This window comes from Nomascus leucogenys, chromosome 8, assembly GCF_006542625.1.
Source record: "Nomascus leucogenys isolate Asia chromosome 8, Asia_NLE_v1, whole genome shotgun sequence".
Lineage (NCBI taxonomy): Eukaryota > Metazoa > Chordata > Mammalia > Primates > Hylobatidae > Nomascus > Nomascus leucogenys.
The window spans coordinates 28,032,536-28,057,526 of NC_044388.1; the positions used below are offsets into that span (position 1 = coordinate 28,032,536).

Genomic DNA, 24,991 nt, shown 5'->3' on the forward strand with positions numbered 1-24,991 from the left:
TAATGTACCCCAGATAATATCACTTAAATATGTAATCCACATAAAACATTGAGATATTTTATGGCATTTTTTTCATAGTATGTCTTCAAATCCTGCGTATATTTTAACTCATGGCACATCTCAATTTGCAGTAGCATATTTCTTTTTTTTTTCTGAGACAGAGTCTTGCTCTGTTGCCCAGGCTAGAGTGCAGCAATCTTGGCTCACTGCAACCTCTGCCTCCTGGGTTCAAGTGATTCTCCTGTCTCAGCCTCCCGAGTAACTGGGATTACAGGCACCTGCCACCACACCCGGCTAATTTTTGTATTTTTAGTAGAGATGGCGTTTCACCATCTTGGCCAGGCTGGTCTCAAACTCCTGACCTCGTGATCCACCCGCCTCACATATTTCAAGTGATTGGCAATCACATGGGCCTAGGGACTACTATATTAGACAGTGCCATCTTAGACCTTTAAAATGCACAGAAGAATGTCCTAATACCTGTTCTGAATGAGCTCCGAGCCAGTGGAAGATACATCAGGAGCAGATGTCATACAACAATGGGAAAAGCCTTCAAAATTAAAGCTCACACCATCAGCCATGGGAAGAAAATGGGAGGAATCTCTATAGAGTCAAAGAATGATCCAAAAAAAGGGGGACTAAAGCTGCCCTGGAATGACGATGTGTTTCAAAATTGGAAAGTGTGAGTCCCGCCAACTCTGCTTTTCTTTTACCAGATTGTTTTTGGTCAGTAAGTCCTTTTTAATGCCATATGACTTTGAATATAAGTTCTTCCATTTTTAAAATAACACCACTGAGATTTTGGTAGGGGTTGCATTTAATCTGTATATTGCTTTGGGTAATTTAACACCATTTTGATCTATGAACATGGAATAGCTTCCTGTTTATTTTGCTTTTTTAAAATTTCTTACAGTAATGTTTGATAGTTTTCAGTAAAAGTTTTGCAGTAGCAAAGAACAATCCAAAAAGGAAATTAAGAAAACAATTTCACTGGCAATGACATAAAAACAAATAAAACATTTAGGAATAATATTTAACAAGGAGGTGCAAGACTTTTAAAAAACATTTGTCTGCATATCCAAGAAGCTCAATGATCTCTAAGCAGGATAAGTTAAAAGAGAACTACACTGAGACACATTATACTCAAATGGACAAAAGCCCAACACAAACAGAAAATCCTGAAAGTAGCAAGTGGCCCACTCAGTATGTACAAGGGAACCTCAATAAGGTTATTAGCTAATTTCTCACCAGGAACCATAGAGGCCAGAAAGGAGTGGGTAACATATTTAAAGTGCCAAAAAAACAAAAACACAAGCATACAAAATCCTGCAACCAAGAATTTGATATCCAGGAACACTAACATTCAAGAATGAAGAAGAAATTAAGACATTCTTAGATAAATGAAAGGTAATGGAGCACATTACTAGTAGATCTGCCCTGTGAAATGCTAAAAGGAATCCTTTAGGAGGTAATGTAATGACATTAGGCAATAGCTCAAAGGCATACGAAGAGATAAAGAACACTGGAAAAGGTAATTATCTAGGTAAATATAAATGCTGGTATGCAGCTACTCAGGCTGCTATAATAAAATACCATAGACTGAGTGGCTTAAACAATAGACATTTATTTATCATAGTTCTAGAGATGGCCACCATCTTGCTGTGCATTCACGTAACCTCTTCCTTGCACACACCAGAAGAGGGGGAGAGAGAGAGAGTGAGCGAGAGAGAGCAAGTTGTCTGGTGTCTTTTCTTAAAAAGGCACTAATCCCATCATGAGGGCCCCACCCTCATGACCTCATCTAAACCCAATTACTTCCCAAAGGCACCGTCTCCAAATACCATCTCATTGGATGGTAATGCTTCAACATATGATTTTGGGGACACAATTCAGTCTATAGCACAGTATTATGGTACATTTCGTTTGTAAATCCTCTTATTTACTTATATGATTTAAAGAGCAAATGCAGAAAAGAATAATTCCAAATTGATGTTAATGGGCACACAATGTACAAGGATGTGATCTATGACAACAACAAGATGGAGGAGGAAAGACGGAGAAGTACAAGAGCACAGTGTTTGCATACCACTGAAATTATGTTGGTATTATTCAAACTAAGCTCAAGTCCATCTCAGAAAGGGGCCAGTGGGTCCCCAAACCCATCCTGTCTGATTTCCCCATTTTAGTATGCGTAATTGGAATAGACATAGTCAGCAGCTGGCACAATCCTCACCTTCATTCCCTGACATGTGAAGTGAAGACTGTTACGGTGGAAAAGACCAGTTGGAAGCCACCAGATTTGCATTTACTTAAAAAAGATAGTAAATCAAAAGCAATACCAGACGGGCCTGGTGGCTCATGTCTGTAATTCCAGCACATTGGGAGGTCAGGGCAGGAGGATTACTTGAGGCCAGAGGTTTAAGACCAGCCTGGGCAACATAGTGAGACTCCGTCTGTACACACACATACAAAATTATCCAGGTATGACGGTACATGCCTGTAGTCTTAGCTGCTCAAGAAGCTGAGGCAGGAGGATTGCTTGAGCCCAGGAGTTCAAGCTGCAGTGTGCTATGATTGTGCCACTGCACTCCAGCCTGGGTGACAGAGTGATACCCTGCCTGTAAAGCACAAAAAAACAAAAGCAATACAACATTCCTGGAGGGATTGCAGAGATCATTACCACCATCCAGGATGCATCTGTGGTGATTCCCATCACATGCCCATTGAACCTGCCTATTTGGCCTGTGCCAAAGACAGATGGATCTTGGTGAATGACAGTGGATTATCAAAAGCTTAACCAGGAGGTGATTCCAGTTGTAACTGTACCAGAGACGGTTTCATTGTTTGAGCAAATCACCACATCCCTGGTACCCTGGTACCTGGTATGCAGGTATTGAACTGGCAAATGCTTTGTTGGTCATACCTGTCAATAAAGACTCCCAGAAGCAGTTTGCTTTCAGTTGGCAAGGCCAGCAATATACCCTCACTATCCTAACTCCAGGATGCATCAACTCGCAGCCCTATGTCATAATTTAGTTTGCAGGTTGTTATTTTTTTTTTTATTAAACAGAGTCTTGCTCTGTCTCTCAGGCTGGAGTGCAGTGGCATGATCTCAGCTCACTGCAACCTCCACCTCCTGGGTTCAAGCAATTCTCATGCCTCAGCCTCCTAAGTAGCTGGGATTACCCATGTGTGCCACCACATCCAACTAATTTTTGTATTTTTAGTACAGATGAGGTTTCACCATGTTGGCCAGGCTGGTCTAGAACTCCTGGTCTCAAGTGACCCATCCACCTTGGCCTCTCAAAGTGCTGGGATTACAGGCGCGAGCCACCACGTCTGGCCTGCAGGGATATTGATGGCCTTTCCCTTCCACAATATATCACACAAGATGATCCATTACATTGATGACATTATACTGATTGAACCTCATGAGCAAGAAGTAGCAACTATTCTAGACTTACTGGTAAGACATTTGCATGTCGGGGGGTGGGAAATAAATCTGACAAAATTTCAAGGGCCTTCTACCGCAGTAGAAGGACAACAACTAGGAAACAAATTCCTAGTTGTTGAATGATGTGGCACATAAGATATTCCTTCTCTTCTAAGATAAAAGATAAAGTGTTGTATCTGCCACCCCCACCCCCCCACAACCAAGAAAATGACACAATGCCTAGTGTGCTTATTTTGATTTTGGTGGCAACATATTCCTTATTTGGGTGTGTTTCTCTGGCCTATTTATCAAGTGACCAAAAATGTGCTAGTTTTGAGTGGTGCTCAGAACAAGAGAAGGCTCTGCAACAGGTCCAGGCTGCCGTAGACATTTTTGTCACTTGGGCCATATGACCTAGCAGACCCAGTGGTGCTTGAAGTATTGGTGGCAGACAGCAATGCTATTTTGAACCTTTGGTAGCCCACTCTAGGTCAACAACAGCACAGGTCCTTAGGTTTTGGAGCAAAAACTTGCTATCCTCTGCAGATAACTACTATCCTTTTGAAAAACAGCTCTTGGCTTGTTTCTGGGCCTTAGTGCAGACTGAATGGTTAACCATAGGCCATCAAATTACTCTACAACCTGACTGCTCATCGTGAACTGAGTGTTATTTTGCCTACCAAGCCATAAGTTTGGGCACATACAGCCTAAAGTTTCCATTTCCATTTTCAAATGTAATTGGTATATATACAAAATTGGGCTTAAGTAGGCCCTGAAGGCACAAGAAAGTTACATGAAGAAGTGGCCCAAGTGCCCATGATCCCCAGTCCTGCGATATTACTTTCTTTTGCCCGGCCTGCACTTATGGCCTCATGAGGAATTCCCTATGGTCAGTTGCCAGAAGAAGGTTCACAGATGGTTCTGCACCACATACAGGTAACACTTAGAAGTGGACGTTTGCAGCATCACATCCACTGTCTGGGATGTCCCTGAAGGACAGTAGTGAAAAGAAATCCTCTAGGCCGGGTGCGGTGGCTCGCTCCTGTAATCCCAGCACTTTGGGAGGCCAAGGTGGGCAGATCACCTGAGGTCAGGAGTTCGAGACTGGCCTGACCAACATGGTGAAACCCCATCTTTACTAAAAATACAAAATTACCAAGCATGGTGGCACATGCCTGTAATCCCAGCTACTTGGGAGGCTGAGGCAGAGGAATCACTTGAATCCGGGAGGCAGAGGTTGCAGTGAGCCAAGGCCGCCCCATTGCCCTCTAGCCTAGGCAATAAGAACGAAACTCCGTCTCAAAAAAAAAAAGAGATCCTGCCACTGGGCGGAACTCTGAGCAGTGTACCTGGTTGTTCATTTTGCTTAGAGGGAAGAATGACTAGACATGCAGTTATATACTGATTCATGAGCTGCGGTCAATGATTTGGCTGGACAGTCAGAGACTTAGAAGGAAAACTGATAACAAGGAGGTCTGGGGAAGAGGTGTGTGGATAGACCTCTCTCAATGGGTAAAAAAAAGTGAAGATATTTGTGCCCCATGTGACACAAATATCTTCACAAAAAAGTGATCTTAGCAGGGAAGGATTTTAATAATCAGATGGATAGGACGACCTGTTCTGTGGATAACAGTCAGCTTCTTTCCCAGCCACCCTTGTCACTCAGTGGGCTCATGAACAAAGTGTGCATGGTGGCAGGGATGGAGGTTATGTATGGGCTTAACAATACAGACTTCCCTCACCAAGGCCAACCTGGCTACAGCTGCTACTGCATGCCCAATCTATAGGCAGCAGAGGCCAACACTGAGTCTCTGATATAGCACCATTCAGAGGGTCAATCTGCCAGCTACCTGGTGGCAGGTTGATTATTACACTGAACCATTTCTGTCATGGAGGGGGCAGCATTTTTACTGGAAGAGAAGCTTATTTTGCACATAGACTTCCCTTCCCTGCATGCAGTGCTTCTGTCAAAACTATCCTCTGTGGACTCACAGAATGCCTTATCCACAGTCATGGTATTCACACAGCATTGCTTCTGATTGAGGGACTCACTTGATGGCAAATGAAGTGCCCACTGTAATGGGCCTGTGCTCATGGAATTACTGGTCTTACCATGTTCCCCACCATCTCAAAGCTACTGGCTTGGTAAGATGGTGGGATATGGCCTTTTGAAGACTCATTTACAATGTCAGCTGGGTGGCAGTACCTTGAAGGGCTGCAACAAGGTTCTCCGGGAGGCTGTCTATGCTCTGAATTATCCTCCGATACATGCGGTTGTTTCTTCCATTGCTAGGATTCATGTGTCCAGGAATCTAGGGGTGGAAGCAGGAATGGCCCCACTCCACATTACCCTTAGTGGCCCGTTATCAAAATTTTTGGTGCTTTATGCTTTGCTAGAGCTCTGAGTTTCAGAGGGAGGAATGATTCCATGAGGAGACACAACAGTGATTCTGTGTAGCTTGAAGTTAAGACTGCCACTTGGCCACTTTGGGCTCCTCATGCCTCTGAATCAACAGGCAAAAACCAGTTACACAAACCCTGCTGGCTGGATTGACTGATTCTGACCACAAATGGGAAATTGAAGGGGAAAGTGGACTGTTATTCCACCATGGACATAAGGAAGAGGATGTCTAGAATACAGGAGATTCCTTAGGGCATCTCTTAGTATTACCATGACCTGTGAGTAAAGTCAATGGAAAACTACCACAACCCAATTAAGGCAGGACCACTAATAGCTCAGACCCTTCAGGAATAAGGGTTGGTTCACTCTACCAGGCGTAGAGCCATGACCAGCTGAGGTGCTTAGTGAGGGCACAGGGAATACAGAATGCACAGCAAAAGAAGCTTCTTATAAATATCAGCTACAATGACATGACCAGCTATGGAAACAAGGACCGTAATCGTTATAAGTATTTCTTCCTTATTGTGTTATGTGTGTGTGTTTATGTGTAAATATATGTTAAGCAAATATCTGTGTTTCCTTACTTCTTTTATCCCCTTGTTATGTGACATAAGATATTTTGAATTTATATCATAGTATTTAAGTATTGTTCACTTTATAGTATTTATGTTCCAGGGTATCACGGAAAGGAGTAAACACTACTCAAGAACTTTGCATCCTCTTCTGGAGAAAGGGCTAGTACATTTTCAGTTGTATACAGGATAGCTGTATTATGTTAGGTGGAAATATAATCTTATTATTTCCATTACTTGGAGATCAAGTATGGTTTAAAAGAATTTCAAATCTTTAAAAATTCTGTATTAGTCAGGGCTCTCAAGAGCAGGGGTCTCCAACATTTTTGCCACCAGGGACTGTTTCCTGAAAGACAATTTTTCCACGGACTGGAGTTGGGGGCATGGGGATGGTTTCAGGATGATTCACGCGCGTTTCATTTATTGTGCACTTTATTTATTTCTTTTCTTTTTTTTTTTTTTTTTGAGACGGAGTCTCGCTCTGTCGCCCAGGCTGGAGTGCAGTGGTGCGATCTCGGCTCACTGCAAGCTCCACCTCCCAGGTTCACGCCATTCTCCTGCCTCAGCCTCCCGAGTAGCTGGGACTACAGGTATCCGCCACCACGCCCAGCTAATTTTTTGTATTTTTAGTAGAGACAGGGTTTCACCATGTTAGCCAGGATGGTCTTGATCTCCTGACCTCGTGATCCGCCCGCCTCGGCCTCCCAAAGTGTTGGGATTACAGGTGTGAGCCACTGCGCCTGGCCTGTGCACTTTATTTCTATTACTATTACATTGTAACATATAATGAAATAATTATACAACTCACCATAATGTAGAATCAGTGGAAGCTCTGAGTTTGTTTTCCTGTAACTAGACAGTCCCATCTGGGGGTGATGGGAGACAGTAACAGATCATCAGGCATTAGATTCTCATAAGGAGTGTACAACCTAGGTCTCTCAAATGTGAGTTCACAGTAGGGTTCGCGCTCCTATGAAGTCTAATGCTGCCGCTGATTTGACGGCATGCAGAGCTCGGGCGGTAATGCTCGCTCGTCTACAGCCCACCTCCTGCTGTGTGGCCTGGTTCCTAACAGGCCACGGACCAGTACTGGTCCATGGCCTGGGGGTCAGAGGCCCCTGCTCTAGAGAGATAGAGTTTATCCTAAGGAATTGGTTCACATAACTATGGAGGCTGGCAAATTCAAAAGGTACAGGATAGGCCAGCAGAGAAGAGTCACAGCTCAGGTCTGAAGGCTGCCTGCTGGCAGAACACCCTCTTTCTTGATGGAGGTCAGTCTTTTTTCTATTGAGGCTTTCAACTGATTAGATGGGACCTGCCAACATTATGGGGGTAATCTGCTTGACTCAAAGCCCACTGATTTAAACGTTAATCCCATCTAAAAACAACAACAACAACAACAAACAGCTTCACAGAAACATGTAGGATAATATTTGGCCAAGTATCTGGGTAACCAAGTTGACACACAAAATCAACCATCACAAGTCAACCTTGCTCCATACACATACATGTCCTTAAGATCGACGTCAGTGGTCACACAATGTGCAAGGAGATGATCTATGACAGCAACAATAGAAAGCTGGAAAGATGGAGCTGTACAGGAGCACAGTATTTGGATTGCAATGAAATTATGCCGGTATTATAAAACTACCTGTTTAGATACTTAAGAAGGTAATTGTAATCTTCAAGGAAACCAGTAAGAAAATAAGTTTCAGGCTTGGTGCACGGCTCACACCTGTAATCCCAACACTTTGGGAGGCCGAGGCAGGTGGATCACGAGGTCAGGAGTTTGAGACAGCCTGGCCAACATGGTAAAACCCTGTCTCTAATAAAAATGCAAAAATTATCCAGGCATGGTGGCTACTCCCTGTACTTAGGAGGCTGAGGCAGGAAAATCACTTAAACTCAGCAGCCACAGGCTGCAGTGAGCTGAGATCGCGCAACTGCAGTCCAGCCTGGGTGACAGAGCAGATCCCGTCTCAAAAAAATATATATATCTATATATATATTTAAGATATCTATCTTTAAGACAGCTATCTAAGATATCTATCTTTAAGACAGCTATCTGGGCGGGCGCGGTGGCTCACGCTTGTAATCCCAGCACTTTGGGAGGCCGAGGCAGGCGGATCACGAGGTCAGGAGATCCAGACCACGGTGAAACCCTGTCTCTACTAAAAATACAAAAAAATTAGCCGGGCGTGGTGGCGGGCGCCTGTAGTCCCAGCTACTCGGAGAGGCTGAGGCAGGAGAATGGCGTGAACCCGGGAGGCGGAGCTTGCAGCGAGCCGAGATTGCGCCACTGCACTCCAGCGTGGGTGACACAGCAAGACTCCATCTCAAAAAAAAAAAAAAAAAAAAAAAAGACAGCTATCTAAGATATCTATCTTTAAGACAGCTATCTAAGATATCTATCTTTAAGACAGCTATCTAAGATATCTATCTTTAAGACAGCTATCTAAGATATCTATCTTTAAGACAGCTATCTATCTTTAAGATAGATATTAAGTATATATTTAAACATATTTATTAAATATATATACAAAATATATATTTAAGAAAAAAAAGAAAATACATTTTAAAATATGCAGAAAAGAAGTGAGTGAAAATGGTACATCCCAAGAAATAAACTAAAGTTTTTTTAAAAGATCGTAAGGGAGGAATAAATATATGTAAGACATAAAGAAAACAAATGGCTGAAGAGCAGAAACAAATATTTTCTTGTCAATAACTATGCTAATTGAAAATAGTTTAAACTCTGCAATTAAAAGGCAGAGACTGGCAGAATGAGTAAAAACAAAAGCAAAAAATAGACCATAATCATCTATCCACAAGTCCTGAATTATTTTTATTAATATTGAAAGACATTCTAAAAAATCCAAATGACACAAACCTTAATAATGTATCATAATGATACATTATTATCATACATAATGTAAGTATCATACTTAATGATAGTGATTCATGTCATTGATAAAAATCTGATTATTTAATAATAGTGTTGGGGCCACTAAAAAGGTGGCTGGAAAATAATAATGTGTCTTCCTCACTCTCCTCTTACAACAAAATGAAGTCCAGGTGGCTCAATGACTTAATTACAAAATAGGAAACCACAAAATGACTGCAAATATATATGATAATATGATAATTTTTTTTTTTTTTGAGACAGGGTCTCACTCTGTCACCCAGGCTGAAGTGCAATGGCACGATCTCAGCTCACTGCAACCTCTGCCTCCCGGGTTCAAGCAATTCTCCTGCCTCAGCCTCCCAAGTAGCTGGGACTACAGGCACGCCACTACACCCAGCTAATGTTTGTATTTTTAGTAGAAATAGGGTTTCCCCATGTTGGTCAGGCTGGTGTCAAACCCCTGGCCTCAAGTGATTTGCCCACCTTGGCCTCTCAAAGTGCTGGGATTAAAGGTGTGAGTCACCGCACCCGGCGTTATATGGGAAATTTTATTAGAATTTTGGACCCGGCACAGTGGCTCACGCTTGTAATCCCAACACTTTGGAAAGCCGAGGTGAGAGGATCGCTTGAGCCCAAGTGGTTGAGGCTACAGTGAGCTATGATCCTGCCACCGCACTCCAGCCTGGGCAACAGAGTGAAATCCTATCTCAATCAATCAATGTGTAATTTCCCTAATCTGTAAGAATTCATGTGACTCAATGATTAAAAAAAAACAACAACTAACCTCTTACTAGGAGTGAAGAAAACCTTTGCAGAACCAGTGTACAAATAGTGTCTGTGTCATGAACAGATTCTTGACCTCATTCACAGGAAGAGAAATGCACATTTCAAGGAGTTTTCACGTCTCAGTCCTCGACACTTGCTATGGGCTGCTCCCTGTAGCTGGAAGGGCCATCTCCCCTCTAGGATGGAAGTTCTCTAACTGCTTCTGCTCAGCCCATTGCAGTCCTGTCTCCCTAGCCTATCGTCTCCAACTGCAAATCCTCATGGGCTCAGTTGTGCCCCTCCTTCTCAGTATTTACAGCTTCTTCCAGGTGGACACCCTCAAGACAGCAGCTTCAAGCATCACCTATGTGCTAGGGTCCCCAAATGTGTACTGCTAGCCCTGCCACACACTGTCCCCTCAGAGGCCAAGTTACCCTGAGCAGTTGAATTTGGTGCCTTGATTGTCCTCATTCCCCACACGTCATCCATCCACACCCCAAATATGTCTTGAGTCCTTCTTATTCCCGTCCTGCTTCCTGGTCTTGACCCTGGACCACAGCAATAGGAGCATCTACAGATGAGTTTGTGTCTGCTTCATGCTGGGTTCTTCCTTCTCCATGCTCTGCTCCTGGCAAGCCCACAAGTGCAATGTGAGGGTTTGCCCTCAGGCAAGCCTTTCCTGTGGCCCTTAGTCATAGAAAAGAAATGCAAATTTGTAAATGGATTTTAAAAGCCACTGCTTGCCACACTTGCCTGCCTGGAAACCTTCATGCAGCAATCAATTCCTAACTCATACACACGGGGGAAAGAGGGGAAGAAGTGCGAGGCGAACACAACAGTAAAGCACACTTCAGGCCAGGTTCCTGCTGCATCTCTGGGGGCTCAAATGACCTTACGGAGCACCACATAACATCCCAGGGGAGCGCCTCACACTCAAGGCCCTCCACCTGCTTCCTGTCTTGCTCCGCTTCAATCCAGGAGTGAGCACTCAAGATGCACATCCGATGCTGGTGGCCCTCTGCTGAAAACTTCTCGGGGACATCCATCACTCATGAAATAAAATCCAACTTCCTCTGTGTGGGATCTGACCCCACCTGTCTCTCTAACTTCCTAACCCTCCACTCCCCACAGCAGCCCCCTGCCGTTGCTCCATCTTCCCCAACCCCTGCCCCCTGGCAATTGTTCCAGTGGAACCCTCCTAGGAGCACTCTTCCTGGCTCTCTGAACTTCTGGCCCTGCCCTCCTCCGGATGTCAGCCCAAAGTCACGATTGCCTGGAGGCCTCACCAGCCCCATCTCTGTCCCACTCAATTCTCTCTCAAGGTTGCTATCAGTTTCTTTGGCTGTCTCATTCATTTGTGTGTCTTGATACCATCCTAGCAGGAAGGCTCCAGAAGGACAGAGCCTCGAACTGGAGGCACCCAATGCCTCTCTGTGGAATAAAGAACAAGGAAGTGCAAAGGAAACAGACTGGAAGCTCATGGAGACAAGGGGAGGAGGGGCAAGGATCAGAGATGCATCTTGAACATACCAGGTGGACACAATCCCTCTGAGGGGCTGGACCTCTTTTGTTGTGGGGCTGCTCTCTGCTGGGGAACTAGGTCTCGTTGGGTGATCGGAGCAGACTCAGCTGAGACCTGTGGGGACAAAGCAGGGATGGGCATGAGTGGCTTCCAGACCTCACCCCTCCCAGGATCCACTCACATTCTCTTGACCCCAGGTGCCCAAGCTAAACAGAACCCTCATCTTTCTTGCAGCTCTCACCTCTCAAACATCCTTTAGTGTTTGTCCCTTTATATTTCAGGGAAGCCAAGTAACATACACTTAAAAACTCTTCTAAACATGTTCATTCCAGAAAATGTGGGCAAGGAAAGTTTTTAGAAGAATACACAAACCACACGTGATATTCTCAACGAAAGATAGCATCCATTAATATTTTGTCTCATTTAGTTCCACTATTTTTCTATAGGTATGCCTATTCTCTCTTTCTCTCTTTCTCCTATTCTCTCTCACACAGACACGCATTTTTATAAATGGGAGTTATAATATAGCAAACTTAAAAAATTGGGATACAGGATCAAACATTAAATAGTGAACTTCTGATTTAAAAGGTGCCTGACATATAGACCAGAGAGCCCAGAAATGAACTTGCACGTACAGCCATGTATTGCTCAACATTGTTCTGAGCAAAGGGTCATTAGGCAATTGTGTTGTGTGAATATCAGAAGAGTGTGCTTACACAAACCTAGATGGTGTATCCTATGACACACCTGGCCTATATGGTATAGCCTTTTGCTCCTAGGCTACAAACCTGTGTAGTATGTTACATAATTGCATGGAGCCACCATCATATATGCAGTCTGTTGTTGACAGAAATGTTGTTATGTGGTGCATGACTGTATATGATCAAGTAATTTTTGGCAAAGGTATCAAGACCATCTAATTAAGATTGGACAATCTTTTTAAAAATGGTCTTGGGAAATCTAGACATTGACTCATCACAAAACAATGACCTCGGACCTTTAACTTACATATATACAAAAATTAACTCAAAATGGATCCAAAATCTAACATAAAAGTGAAAACCCTAAAACTTAGAAGAAAACATAGGAACGATTCTTCCTGACCTCGGATTTGGCAATGATTTCTTGAATGTGATCCCCAAAACACAAGCAATATAGGAAAAAAAACAGATAAATTGCACTATGTAAAAATTAAAAACTTTTGTGCATCCAGTGATGATCAGCAGTGAAGGGGCAACCCACAGGAAGAGGAAAACACTTGCTAGTTATATATCTGATAAAAGGTTAATATCTAAAATATATAAAAAACTTCAACTCAACAACAACAACAACAAAAAGCCAACAATGTGATTAAGAAACGAACAGAGAACTTGAATGGTAACAAGCTCCTGAACAGCCAATGTGTCAAAGAGGAAATCAAAAGGGAATTTTAAAAGTATATTAGAAAATGAAATAGAAACAACATAACCAAATGTATGGGATGCAGCAAAAGCAGTTTTAAGAGGAAACGGCAATAAACGCCTATATCAAAAAAGAAGAAAGATCTCAAATACAAGACTTAATGTTGTACCTCAAGGAAATATAAAAAAAGATACACTAAGCCCACAGTTAGCAGAACAAAAGAAATAATAAAAATCAGAGCAAAAATAAATAAAATAGAGACTAGATGAAAATACAAAAGATTATAAAAATTCTGTTAGTTTTTTGAAAAAATAAATGAAATCACAAACCTTTAACTAGACTGAGAAAAAAGAAAGAAGATGAATAAATTAAAAAAAAGAATGAATGAGGAGGCCAGGTGCAGTGGCTCACGCCTATAATCCCAGCATTTTGGGAGGCCAAGACGGATGGATCACTTGAGGCCAGGAGTTGGAGACCAGCCTGGCCAACAGGGCAAAACCTTGTGCCTACTGAAATACAAAAAAAATAAAAATAAAAAAAATAGCCAGGCATGGTGGTGCGCACCTGTAATCCCAGCTACTTGGGTGGCTGGGGCACGAAAATCGCTTGAACCTGGGAGGTGAAAGTGGCAGTAAGCTGAGATCATGGCACTGCACTCCAGCCTAGGCAACAGAGGGAGACTCTGTCTCAAATAAAAAAAAAAAAATGAGGAGACACACTACAATGGATCAATGGATACCACAGAAATACAAAGGATCATATGAAAATATTATGAACAATTATGTGCCAAAGGATTGAACCACCTGGAAGAAATGGATAAATTTCTAGACACATACAACCTACCAATACGGAATCATGAAGAAATGGAAAATCTGAACAGACCAATAATGATTAAGGACATTGAATCAGTAATGAAAAGTCTCCTATCAAAGAAACACCCAGGACCCAGAAGGCTTCACTGATGAATTCAGCAAAACATTTAAACAAGAACTAAAACCAATCCTTTCTAAACTTTCCCAAATAAATTATAGAGGAGGGACTACTTCCAAACTTATTTTACAAGGCTTGCATTACCTTGATACCAAAGCCGGAACAGAACACTGTAAGAAAAGAAAATTGTAGGCCAATATCTCTAACAAACACAGATGCAAAAATCTTCAACAAAATACCAGTAGACCAAATTCAATAGCTCATTAAAAGAATCATTCACCATGATAAAATGGAATTTGTTCCTGGGATGCAAAGATGGTTCAACATATGAAAATCAATAAATGTGATATGCCATATTAACAAAATGCAGGACAAAAACCATATGATCACCTCAATAGATGTAGAAAAAGCATTTGACAAAACACAACATTCTTTCATGATAAAAACTCTCATCAAATTAGGTGTAAAGGGAATGTATCAACACAAAAAAAGCCTTATATGACAACCTTACAGCTAATATCATACTCAGCAGTGAAAAGTTGAAAGCTTTTCCTTTAATATTAGGAACAACACAAGGATGCTCACTCTCACCACCTCTTTTCAACATGGTACTGGTACTCCCTACCCAGAGAGCAATTAGGCAAGAAAACGAAAAGAATTATTAGGTATTCAAATAGAAAAGGAAGAAGTAAAATTATCTATTTGCTGATGACATGATCTTATATATAGAAAACCCTGAAGACTCCAGCAAAAAACTGTTAGAAATGGTAAACAAATTCAGTAAGGTTGTGGGATACAAAATCAACATATGAAAATCAGTAGCATTTCTATATATTAATAATGAACTATACGAAACAGACATTAAGAAAACAAACCTATTAAGAGCAATGACAAAAAAAAAAATCTTAGGAGTAAATTTAACTAAGGAAGTGAAAGACCTGTACATTGAAAACCGTAAAACACTAATGAACAAAACAGAAGAGACAAATAAAATGGAAACAGACACAAATGCATGAAAATAAATGTTCATGACTTGGAAGAACTAATATTATTAAAATGTCCATACTATCCAAAGCAATCTATAGATTCAATGTAATCACTATCAAAATTCCAATATCATTTTTCATAGAAATAGAGAAAACAATCCTAAAATTCATATGCAAACATAAAAAAAAAAACACAAATAGCCAAGGCAATCATGATCAAAAAGTACTATGCTGGAGGCATCACACTACCTAATTTCAAACTATACTACAAAGCAATAATAATTAAAACAGCATGGCACGGGTATAAAAATAGACATATTGACCAATGGAACAAAATACAGAGCCTAGAAATGAATCCACATAGCTATGGTCAATTGATTTTTGCCAAAAGTGCCAAGAATACACAATGGGAAAAAAAAGTCTCCACAATAAATGGTATTAGGAAAGCTGGATATCCATATGCACAAGAATGAAATTGGACCCTTATCTTACACTATATACAAAAATCAACTCAAAATGGATTAAAGACTTAAATATATGACCTGAAACTATTAAACTACTAGAAGAAAACACAGGGGCTAAAACTATACAACATTGGTCTGGGCAACATTTTTTAAAATTTGACCCCAAAAGTGCAAACAACAAAAGCAAAAATAGACAAATGGAATTATATCAACATAAAAAGTTTCTGCAGAACCTGAGGTCAGGAGTTCAAGACCAGCCTGATCAACATGGAGAAACCCCATCTCTACTAAAAATACAAAATTAGCTGGGCATGGTGGCATGCACCTGTAATCCCAGCTACTCAGGAGGCTGAGGCAGGAGAATCGCTTGAACCCAGGAGGTGGAGGTTGCCATGAGCCAAGATCATGATCATGCCATTACACTCCAGCCTAGGCAACAAGAGTGAAATTTCATCTCAAAAAAAAAAAAAAAAACAGTTTCTGCACAACAAAGGAACAATAATAGAGTGAAGCAATAAGCTACGGATTGGGAGAAAATATCTGCATACCATACATCTGATAAGGGGTTAATATCTAAAATATATAAGGAACTCAAATAATTCTATTCAAAGAGAAAAAATAATCTGATTACAAAATGGACAAGGGACCTGAGTAGACATTTCTCAGTAGAAGACACACAAATGGTCAACAGATATTTGAAAAAAAAATTCAACATCATGAATCATTAGGGAAGTGCAAATTAAAACCATAATGAGATATCATCTTATACCTATCAGAATGGCCATTATAAAAAAGATGAACAATAACAAGTGTTGGTGAGGATATGGAGAAAAGGGAACCCTTGTTCACTGTTGGTGGGAATGTAAATTAGTACAGCCATTATGGAAGGCAGTATGGAGCTTCCTCAAAAAACTAAAAATAGAATTATTATATGATCCAGCAATCCCACGTCTGAGTATTTACCAAAAAGATTTGAAATCAGTATATCAAGGAGATATCTGCACTTCCATGTTCATTGCAGCTCTATTTACAACAGCCAAGTTATGGAATCAACCTGTGTCCACCAACAGATGAATGGATAAAGACAATGTGGTATGTAGACAATACAGAATACTATTCAGCCTTTAAAAAGATAGAAATTTTGTCACTTGTAATGACATGGATGGAATTGGAATACATCATGCTAAGTGAAATAAGTGAGGCACAAAAAGAGAAATACTGTATGTTTTCATATGTGAAATTGAAAACAACTAGGCTGGGCGCGGTGGCTCATGCCTGAATCCCAGCACTTTGGGAGGCCAAGGTAGGGTGGATCACCTGAGGTCAGGAGTTCGAGACCAGCCTGGCCAACATGGTGAAACCCTGTTTCTATTAAAAATACAAAAATTAGCTGGGCGTGGTGGTGGGCATCTGTAATCCCAGCTACTGAAGAGGCTAAGGCAGGAGAATCACTTGAACCCGGGAGGCAGAGGTTGCAGTGAGCTGAGATGGCACCATTGCACTACAGCCTGGGCAACAAAAGTGAAATTTTTGTCTCAAAAAAAAAACAATTGAACTCAGAAGCAGAGAGTAGAATGGTGGTTACTAGAGTCTGGGCATGGGGGAATGGGGAGATGATAATCAAAGGTACAAAGCACCAGTTAGACAGGAAGAATAAGATTTTTGAGATCTGTTGCACAGTGGAATGAATATAGTTAATAACAGCATATTGTACATTTCAAAATTGCTAAAAGAATAAATTTCAAATGTTCTCACTATAAAAATGGTAAGTATTTGAGGTGATGGACATATTAATTAGCTGATTTAATTATTCCATATCGTATTCATAAATCATAACATAACTTGTACCCTATAAATCCCCATAAATACATACAATTTATTGAGACGTGCCATGTTGCCCAGGCTGGTCTTGAACATTCGCCTGGGCTCAAGCAGTCCTCCTGCCTTGGCCTCTCAAAGTGCTGAGATTACAGGCATGAGCCACTGTGCCTGGCCGTAATTTCTTAATTTACAATAAAAATTTTTTTAAAAAGTTTAAAAAGGGCAAAGGACTTGAAAGACATTTCTCCAAAGAAGATAAGCAAAGGGCCCATAAGCACATGAAAAGATGCTCAACACCGCTAACATGTACTATATTAAAAACAACAGCATGGAAAATAACAAGAGCTGGTGAGGTGTGAAGAAACTGGAACCCTCGTGCCCTGTTGGTGGAAATGTAAACGCGCACTGTGAAAAACAGTATTGTGGCAGGCCAGTTTTCACTAACTCAGCCCTCCATCACAACTGTGTCGGTACTGACTCAGGGGTTAAGTTAAATATTAAAAGCTAAAAAAAAAGCCAGTGCCCTTATATAAAGTCTGGGATGTAACAAAACCGCACCAAGAGTTTTGCCTAGGCCTTTCCTGGGCCTTAAAGCATGACAAAATAATGAAGGAATTCTTAACAAGGACCCATTTAGGATTAAACAAGTTTTACTGGGGGTCTGAAGAAACTCCCCAGGCCTCCACAAACAAGTGTGTGGGAGGTCTGAAGGAACTCCCCAAACCTCCACGATTTAGCGGGAGACAAGATAAGGGTAATCACCCCAGCACCTGGGCCCATTTAGCTTAAGTAAATTTACTGAGGCTCCGGAGGAGGGTCTTCAGGACTCAGACCTTAGTTACAGATTAAAAGAAGTTAATCACTTGTCTTTAGATGAATGCACACTTACATGTAGGCATATAGCTTAGAAGGGATATAAACTCTGAAAAGCTTTGTAATTTTGAGTTGGTCTGGTGATAATTTCCAGGCCTTCTCCCTGTAACCAGTTACAGAAATACTCGCTTCCTCCCCAGTTCACCTGCATCTCATTATTGGGCAGCGAGATTCACCTGCATCTCATTATTGGGCAGCCCCACCCTCAGTTTGGTCTGGGAACAAAAAACTCGCCAGCCAGAAGATAAGGACAGTGCTGCATTCAGCGGCTGGTAGCTTGCAATGAGACAGTCTTCAGGAGGATCCCAGCAGCTGTCAGGTGAGGTTTCCCCGGGGGACCCTCCAGAGGGCCGTTTATGTGCAAATCTACATGTCCCTTTCTCTACTGGGGAAGAACAGAGATAAGGAGCTGAGTGCTCAAAGGGTGAGTCAATGGGATGCTTTGCCAGGAGCCTATTGTTTTCCCATTTGGGCTTGTTAAGCCATTTAACAAATCTACACGTCCCTTTCTCTACTGGGGAAGAACAGAGATAAGGAGCGGATGTGCTCAAAGGGTGAGTCAATGGGATCCTATGCCAGGAGCCTATTGTTTTCCCATTTGGGCTTGTTAAGCCATTTATCCGGTACTGCCAAGGGAAGCAATATGGCTGGCTCATACACCCACTTTCCCTTTGGTTGGTATCAGGTTTTGCGTTAGTTTTAAGAGTCTGTTTTGCCGTAGTGCACTTCCCCTTGGGTTTTTCTGAGATGTTTCCATTTGTTTGTGTGTCTGACTTGTTCCTTTTGATACCATGTAAACTTGAAAATGGGAAATATTGGGTCCATCTCTGCTGAGAGGCCTCTGGGAAGGAGAAAGATTTTTTGAAGCTCAATGATTGACAGCTTAAAAGCTAACATCCAAAATGTGTATGTGCATATGTGTGTGTGTGTGCGCGCGCGCGGGCATGAAGGCCTTTAAAAGGCCTTCGTGTTTTTGGTTTTATTTCTCTCTCTCCTAGGGCCTTATCTTTTTTTTTTTTTTTTTTTTTTTTTGAGATGGAGTCTCGCTCTGTCGCCCAGGCTGGAGTGCAGTGGCGCAATCTCGGCTCACTGCAAGCTCCGCCTCCTGAGTTCACGCCATTCTCCTGCCTCAGCCTCTCCGAGTAGCTGGGACTACAGGCGCCCGCCACCACGCCCGGCTAATTTTTTGTATTTTTAGTAGAGACGGGGTTTCATCGTGGTCTCGATCTCCTGACCTCGTGATCCGCCCGCCTCGGCCTCCCAAAGTGCTGGGATTACAAGCCTGAGCCACCGCGCCCGGCCGGGCCTTATCTTTTTGAGCAAAACTTTTTTTCTTCTCAGTTGACTGAATTCTGTTTTCTTCATTAATAGCTATTAAACAGAAGCTACTCTGGGGTTTTAAAGAAAAAGTGGGCCGGCGCGGTGGTTCACGCCTGTAATCCCAGCACTTTGGGAGGCCAAGGCGGGCGGATCACGAGGTCAGGAGATCGAGACCATCCTGGTTAACACGGTGAAACCCCGTCTCTACTAAAAATACAAAAAATTAGCCGGGCGAGGTGGCGGGCGCCTGTAGTCCCAGCTACGCGGGAGGCTGAGGCAGGAGAATGGCGTGAACTCCGGGGGGCAGAGCCTGCAGTGAGCCGAGATCGCGCCACTGCACTCCAGCCTGGGTGAAAGAGCGAGACTCCGTCTCAAAAAAAAAAAAAGAAAGAAAAAGAAAAAGTGTAATTTAGACACTTAGAAATGTCTTTGGGAAAAAATTGTTTAAGTGCACTGTAAAAGCATCACATGGTCTAGCCTCATAATTATTCTCCCTTTTTTGAAAACCCAGGATTCAGTGTGGGCTCCGCCCAGAGCTCAAAGATCCAGTTAAGGCCGGGCGTGGTGTCTTATGACTGTAATCCCAGCACTTTGGAAGGCCGAGGCAGGCTGATTACTTGAAGTCAGGAGTTCGAGACCAGCGTGGCCAACATGGTGAAACCCCATCTCTACGAAAAATACAAAAATTAGCCAGGCATGGTGGCAGGCACCTGTAATCCCAGCTACTTGGGAGGCTGAGGCACGAGAATTGCTTGAACCCGGGAGGCAGAGGTTGCAGTGAGCAGAGATCATGCCACTGTACTCTGTCACCCAGGCTGGAGTGCAGTGGTGCAAACTCAGCTCACTGCAACCTCCACCTCCCAGGTTCAAGCAATTCTCCTGCCTCAGCCTCCCGCGTAGCTGGGATTACAGGCATGCGCCACCACACCCAGCTAATTATTGTATTTTTAGTAGAGACGGGGCTTTACCATGTTGGCCAGGTTGGTCTCAAACTCCTGACCTCAAGTGATCAGCCCACCTCGGCCTCCCAAAGTGCTGGCATTATAGGCATGAGCCACCATGCCCAGCCTAAATCCTTCTTTCTGTTATTAGTAGAAAAACGATATAGAGTATTGGAATATACTTTTTCTGAGTCCTAATTACTCATTTAGGTTTTTTTTTTCTTTTTGGAATCCTAGTTGGAATCCAAATTACTCATTTAGGTTTTTTTTTTCTTTTTGGAATCCTAGTTGCCTAGATGTTGGTTTTTGTTCAATGCCACCCAACAATACATTTGATTTGTTCTTTTCTGCCTAACCTGACAAACTTTTTCTTGTGCTTCTTGTTTGTTGGTTAATTTTGTGAAACAAATCCTCATTTAAGACCACTGTTTACTTTTATTTTTCAGAAGGAGTCTTGCTCTGTGGCCCAGGGTGGAGCGTAAAGGCATGATCCAGGCTCACTGCAACCTCCGCCTCCCGGGTTCAAGCGATTCTCTTGCTTCAGCCTCCCGAGAAGCTGAGATTACAGGCCCCACTACCATGCCTGACTAATTTTTGTATTTTAGTAGAGACAGGGTTTCGCCATGTTGGCCAGGCTGGTCTCAAACTCCTGACCTCAAGTGATCCACCCGCCTCTGCCTCCAAAAGTGCTGGGATTACAAGCTTGAGATACCTCACCCGGCCAAGATCACTGTTTTCATGCTTGTTTTACACTTCATATATTTTGAAGTGTATTAATTTACTTAGTATTCATGATTTGAATAATTTCACCAAACAAGTACTTTTTGGTAATTTGTAATGAGTTCTTCCAATTCTTATACTTTGCTTGGTACTTGTAATAAGTATGTAAAGGTAAAAGAAATAATTTTTCTGTATTCTGCCAAGCATAATTTTATATAATGAATCATCCATTTTTTTCTTAAAAAAAGTAGAGTTTCAAACAGATCACCCCATGTTTATAGCAGTATTATTCACAACAGCCAAAATAGGGAAGTAGTCTGTCTCCATCATATGCATGAATAAACAAAATGTGGTATATGCATACAATGGAATCTTATTCACCTTAAAAAAGGAAATGCTGACAAATGCTACAACATGGATGAACCTTGAGAATATTATGCTACATGATATAAACCAGTCAGAAATGACAAATACTGGCTGGGTGCAATGGCTCACACCTGTAATCCCAGCACTTTGGGAGGCCGAGGCAGGTGGATCACCTGAGGTCAGGAGTTTGGGACTATCCTGGCAAAATGGTGAAACACTGTCTCTAGTTAAAATACAAAAATTAGCCAGGTGTGGTGGTGGGCGCCTGTAATCCCAGCTACTTGGGAGGCTGAGGCAGGAGAATCATTTAAACCCAGGAGGTGGAGGTTGCAGTGAGCAGAGATCATGCCACTGCACTCCAGCATGGGTGACAGAGCAAGACTCTGTCTCAAAAAAAAGAAAAAGAAAAAGAAAAGGCAAATACTGTATGATTCCAATTATATGAGGTACTTAGAGTAGTTAATAAAGACAGAAAGCACAGTAGTTGTCAGAGGCTGGGTAGAGGGGAGAATCAGAAGTTGTTTAATGGGTATAGGATTTCACTTCATCAAGACAAAAAGTGTTCTGGAGATTGGTTACACAACAATGTGAATGTTAACACACCTAACTGTACATTTAAAATAGTTACAATGGTAAGTTTTATTAAATATATGTATTTTATCACAAATAAATATTTTTTAAAAAACAGGTATCTGATAAGCTGTCCCCAAAATATATCAATGCCCCACTAAATACCAAAGAGTCACAGACAACAGAAAACAGCAGTACAGCTATTCGGGAGAGGATCTCTGTGCTGTAAATGACATAAGAGCTATTGGAGAAGCTTGGTGGTGGTGGTAGTGGTGGTGATGTTTTTTTTCTGTTTTTAGTTTTTTTTTTTAGATGGTGTCTGGCTCTGTCACCCAGGCTGGAGTGCAATGGCGTGATCTCGGTTCACTGCAACCTCCGCCTCCTGGGTTCAAGCGATTCTCCTGCCTCAGCCTCCTGAGTAGCTGGGGTTACAGCCGTGTGCCACCGTACCTGGCTAATTTTTCACATTTCTGGCAGAGATGGGGTTTCACCATGTTGGCCAGGCTGGTCTTGAACTCCTGACCTCAAGTGATCCTCCCGCTTCGGCTCCAAAAGTGCTGGGATTACAGGCGTGCGCCACTGTGTCCGGCCATATTAGAGAAATCTGAATAGGGTCTGAGGATTAGTTGTAGTAACGTGTTGATGTTAATACTCTCATTTCGAATGCTGTATCATGGTTATGGGGGAGAATATTCTTATTTGTACAAAGTATGCACCAAAGTGTTGAGGAATGATGTCATGAAGTCAACACCTAGCCTTCAGATGATTCAGGGAAAAGTATTTGTGTAGTTTTTGCAAATTTCCTATAATATTGAGAGTGTTTTAAGATAAAAAGTGAAATTGAGACTATAAAAGTCAAAATGAAAACATTTTGTTGAGCTCATTTCAACTGCCTGAATTTAAGCAAGACAAAATGCAGCCCTCTTTCATAAAAGCCTGTCCAGTATTTGGTGACAGTGAAGCTAACATGTGTCCCTCAAATTGTCCCTTCCTCTGGCTGGGCCCCCTCTGGGTTCAGACAACATCTATGTCCCCTTTCTCTGCCGTCACATTCCTATTCTCTCCTGTCTTCCCTGGCTCTCCTTCTGATAGGTTCTCTCCTTTGACATTTTACTATGAAAATTTTCAAGCACTCAGTAAAGTTTGCAGATCTGTGCAATGAATACCCACAACAGCAAAATGCATATATATATATGCTCACTGAAGCCTTCGCCTCCCAGGTTCAAACTATTCTCCTGCCTCAGCCTACTAGTAACTGGGATTACAGACGCACACCACTATGCCTGGCTAATTTTTTTGTCTTTTTAGTAGAGATGGGGTTTCACCATGTTGGCCAGGCTGGTCTTGAACTCCTAACCTCAAGTTATCTACCCGCTTTGGCCTTCCAAAGTGCTTACAGGCATGAGCCACCACGCAGGACCAAAATGCATAATTCTTAAGTGTTCTATTCAGTGAGTTTTGATAAATTCATACACATATATAACCCAAATCCTTTATCTAAAATCATACAATATGAGGATAACCACAGAAAATCCCTATAGCCCCTTCTCAGGTAATCCTAATCGGCAACACCGCTCGAAGAAGTGATTGGTTTTTCCACGATCAATCAGTATTGCCAGTTCTGAAATTTTGAATACATATACTCATCTTTGTGAGCCTTTTTAAACTCGGCTTATTGTTTTGAGATTCACCTGTCATTCTATGTATGAGCAGTGTTGTTCCTTTTTGTTGATAAACAAATTTCATTGTATACACATGCCCCGATTATGCCATGTGCTTATCTATTTTTCTGCTGATAGATCTCTGAGCCATTTTCAGCTTTTGGCTATCAAAATTAAGACTGCCATAGAATATTCTTTTACAAATTTATTGTGGACATATGTTTTCAATCATCTTCCATTTCAGCCGGGCGCAGTGGCTCACGCCTGTAATCCCAGCGCTTTGGGAGGCTGAAGCGGGCGATCATTTGAGGGCAAGAGTTTGAGACCAGCCTGACCAACATGGGAAACCCTGTCTCTACTAGAAATACAAAAAAATTAGCCGGACATGGTGACACATGCCTGTAGTCCCAGCTACTTGGGAGGCTGAGGCAGGAGAATTGCTTGAACTCAGGAGACAGAGGTTACAGTGAGCTGAGATCACGCCACTGAACTCCAGTCTGGGAGACAGAGTGAGACTCCTTTTAAAAAAAAAAAAAAAAAAGGCCGGGCGCGATGGCTCACGCTTGTAATCCCAGCACTTTGGGAGGCTGAGGCGGGCGGATCACGAGGTCAGGAGATCAAGACCACGGTGAAAGCCCGTCTCTACTAAAAAATACAAAAAATTAGCCGGGGGTGGTGGCGGGCGCCTGTAGTCCCAGCTACTCGGAGAGGCTGAGGCAGGAGAATGGCGTGAACCCGGGAGACGGAGCTTGCAGTGAGCCGAGATTGCGCCACTGCACTCCAGCCTGGGCGACAGAGTGAGACTCCGTCTCAAAAAAATAAATAAATTAAATAAATAAACAAATAAATAATTTGTCCATTTCACCTATGTTATCTATGTCTATTGGCCTAAAGTTATTGATAAGATCTCTTTATTATCCTTTTAATGCTGCATAGTTTTTAATAATAAATCGTTATTAATTCCTGACTAACACTGGTACTTTCTGTTCTCTTTTTTTCCTGTTAGTCTAGTTAGGGGGTTATTAATTTTGTTGATAGTTTTAAAGAACAAACTTTTGATTCAGTTTGTTTTTATTGTTTGTATTCGATTACACTGATTTTTAATCCTCCTTGTTATTTCCCTTAGTTTTAATTTACATTTACATTTTATAATTTATTAACGGGGATCTTCAGGTCATGGATTTTATTCAGTGCTTTTTTTCTTAATAGCTTTGATGAGGTCTAATTCACATAATTAACAATTATATTCACATAATTCAGTCATTTAAAATGTACGGCTTAATGGTTTTTAATATACTCATAGAGTTATGCCACCATCACTATAATCAATTTTAGAACAT

The 24,991-nt window shown here is 41.9% G+C and overlaps 1 protein-coding gene across 1 annotated transcript in view; it reads right to left on the minus strand.

The window, feature by feature from the left end:
* TNFRSF10B (TNF receptor superfamily member 10b) overlaps positions 1–24,991 on the minus strand; it is a 49,586-nt gene that overhangs the window by 12,087 nt on the left and 12,508 nt on the right. The window contains exon 2 of the mRNA XM_030816973.1: positions 11,607–11,712. Coding sequence (XP_030672833.1) covers positions 11,607–11,712 — 106 coding nt within the window. The remainder of the gene's footprint in view (positions 1–11,606; positions 11,713–24,991) is intronic.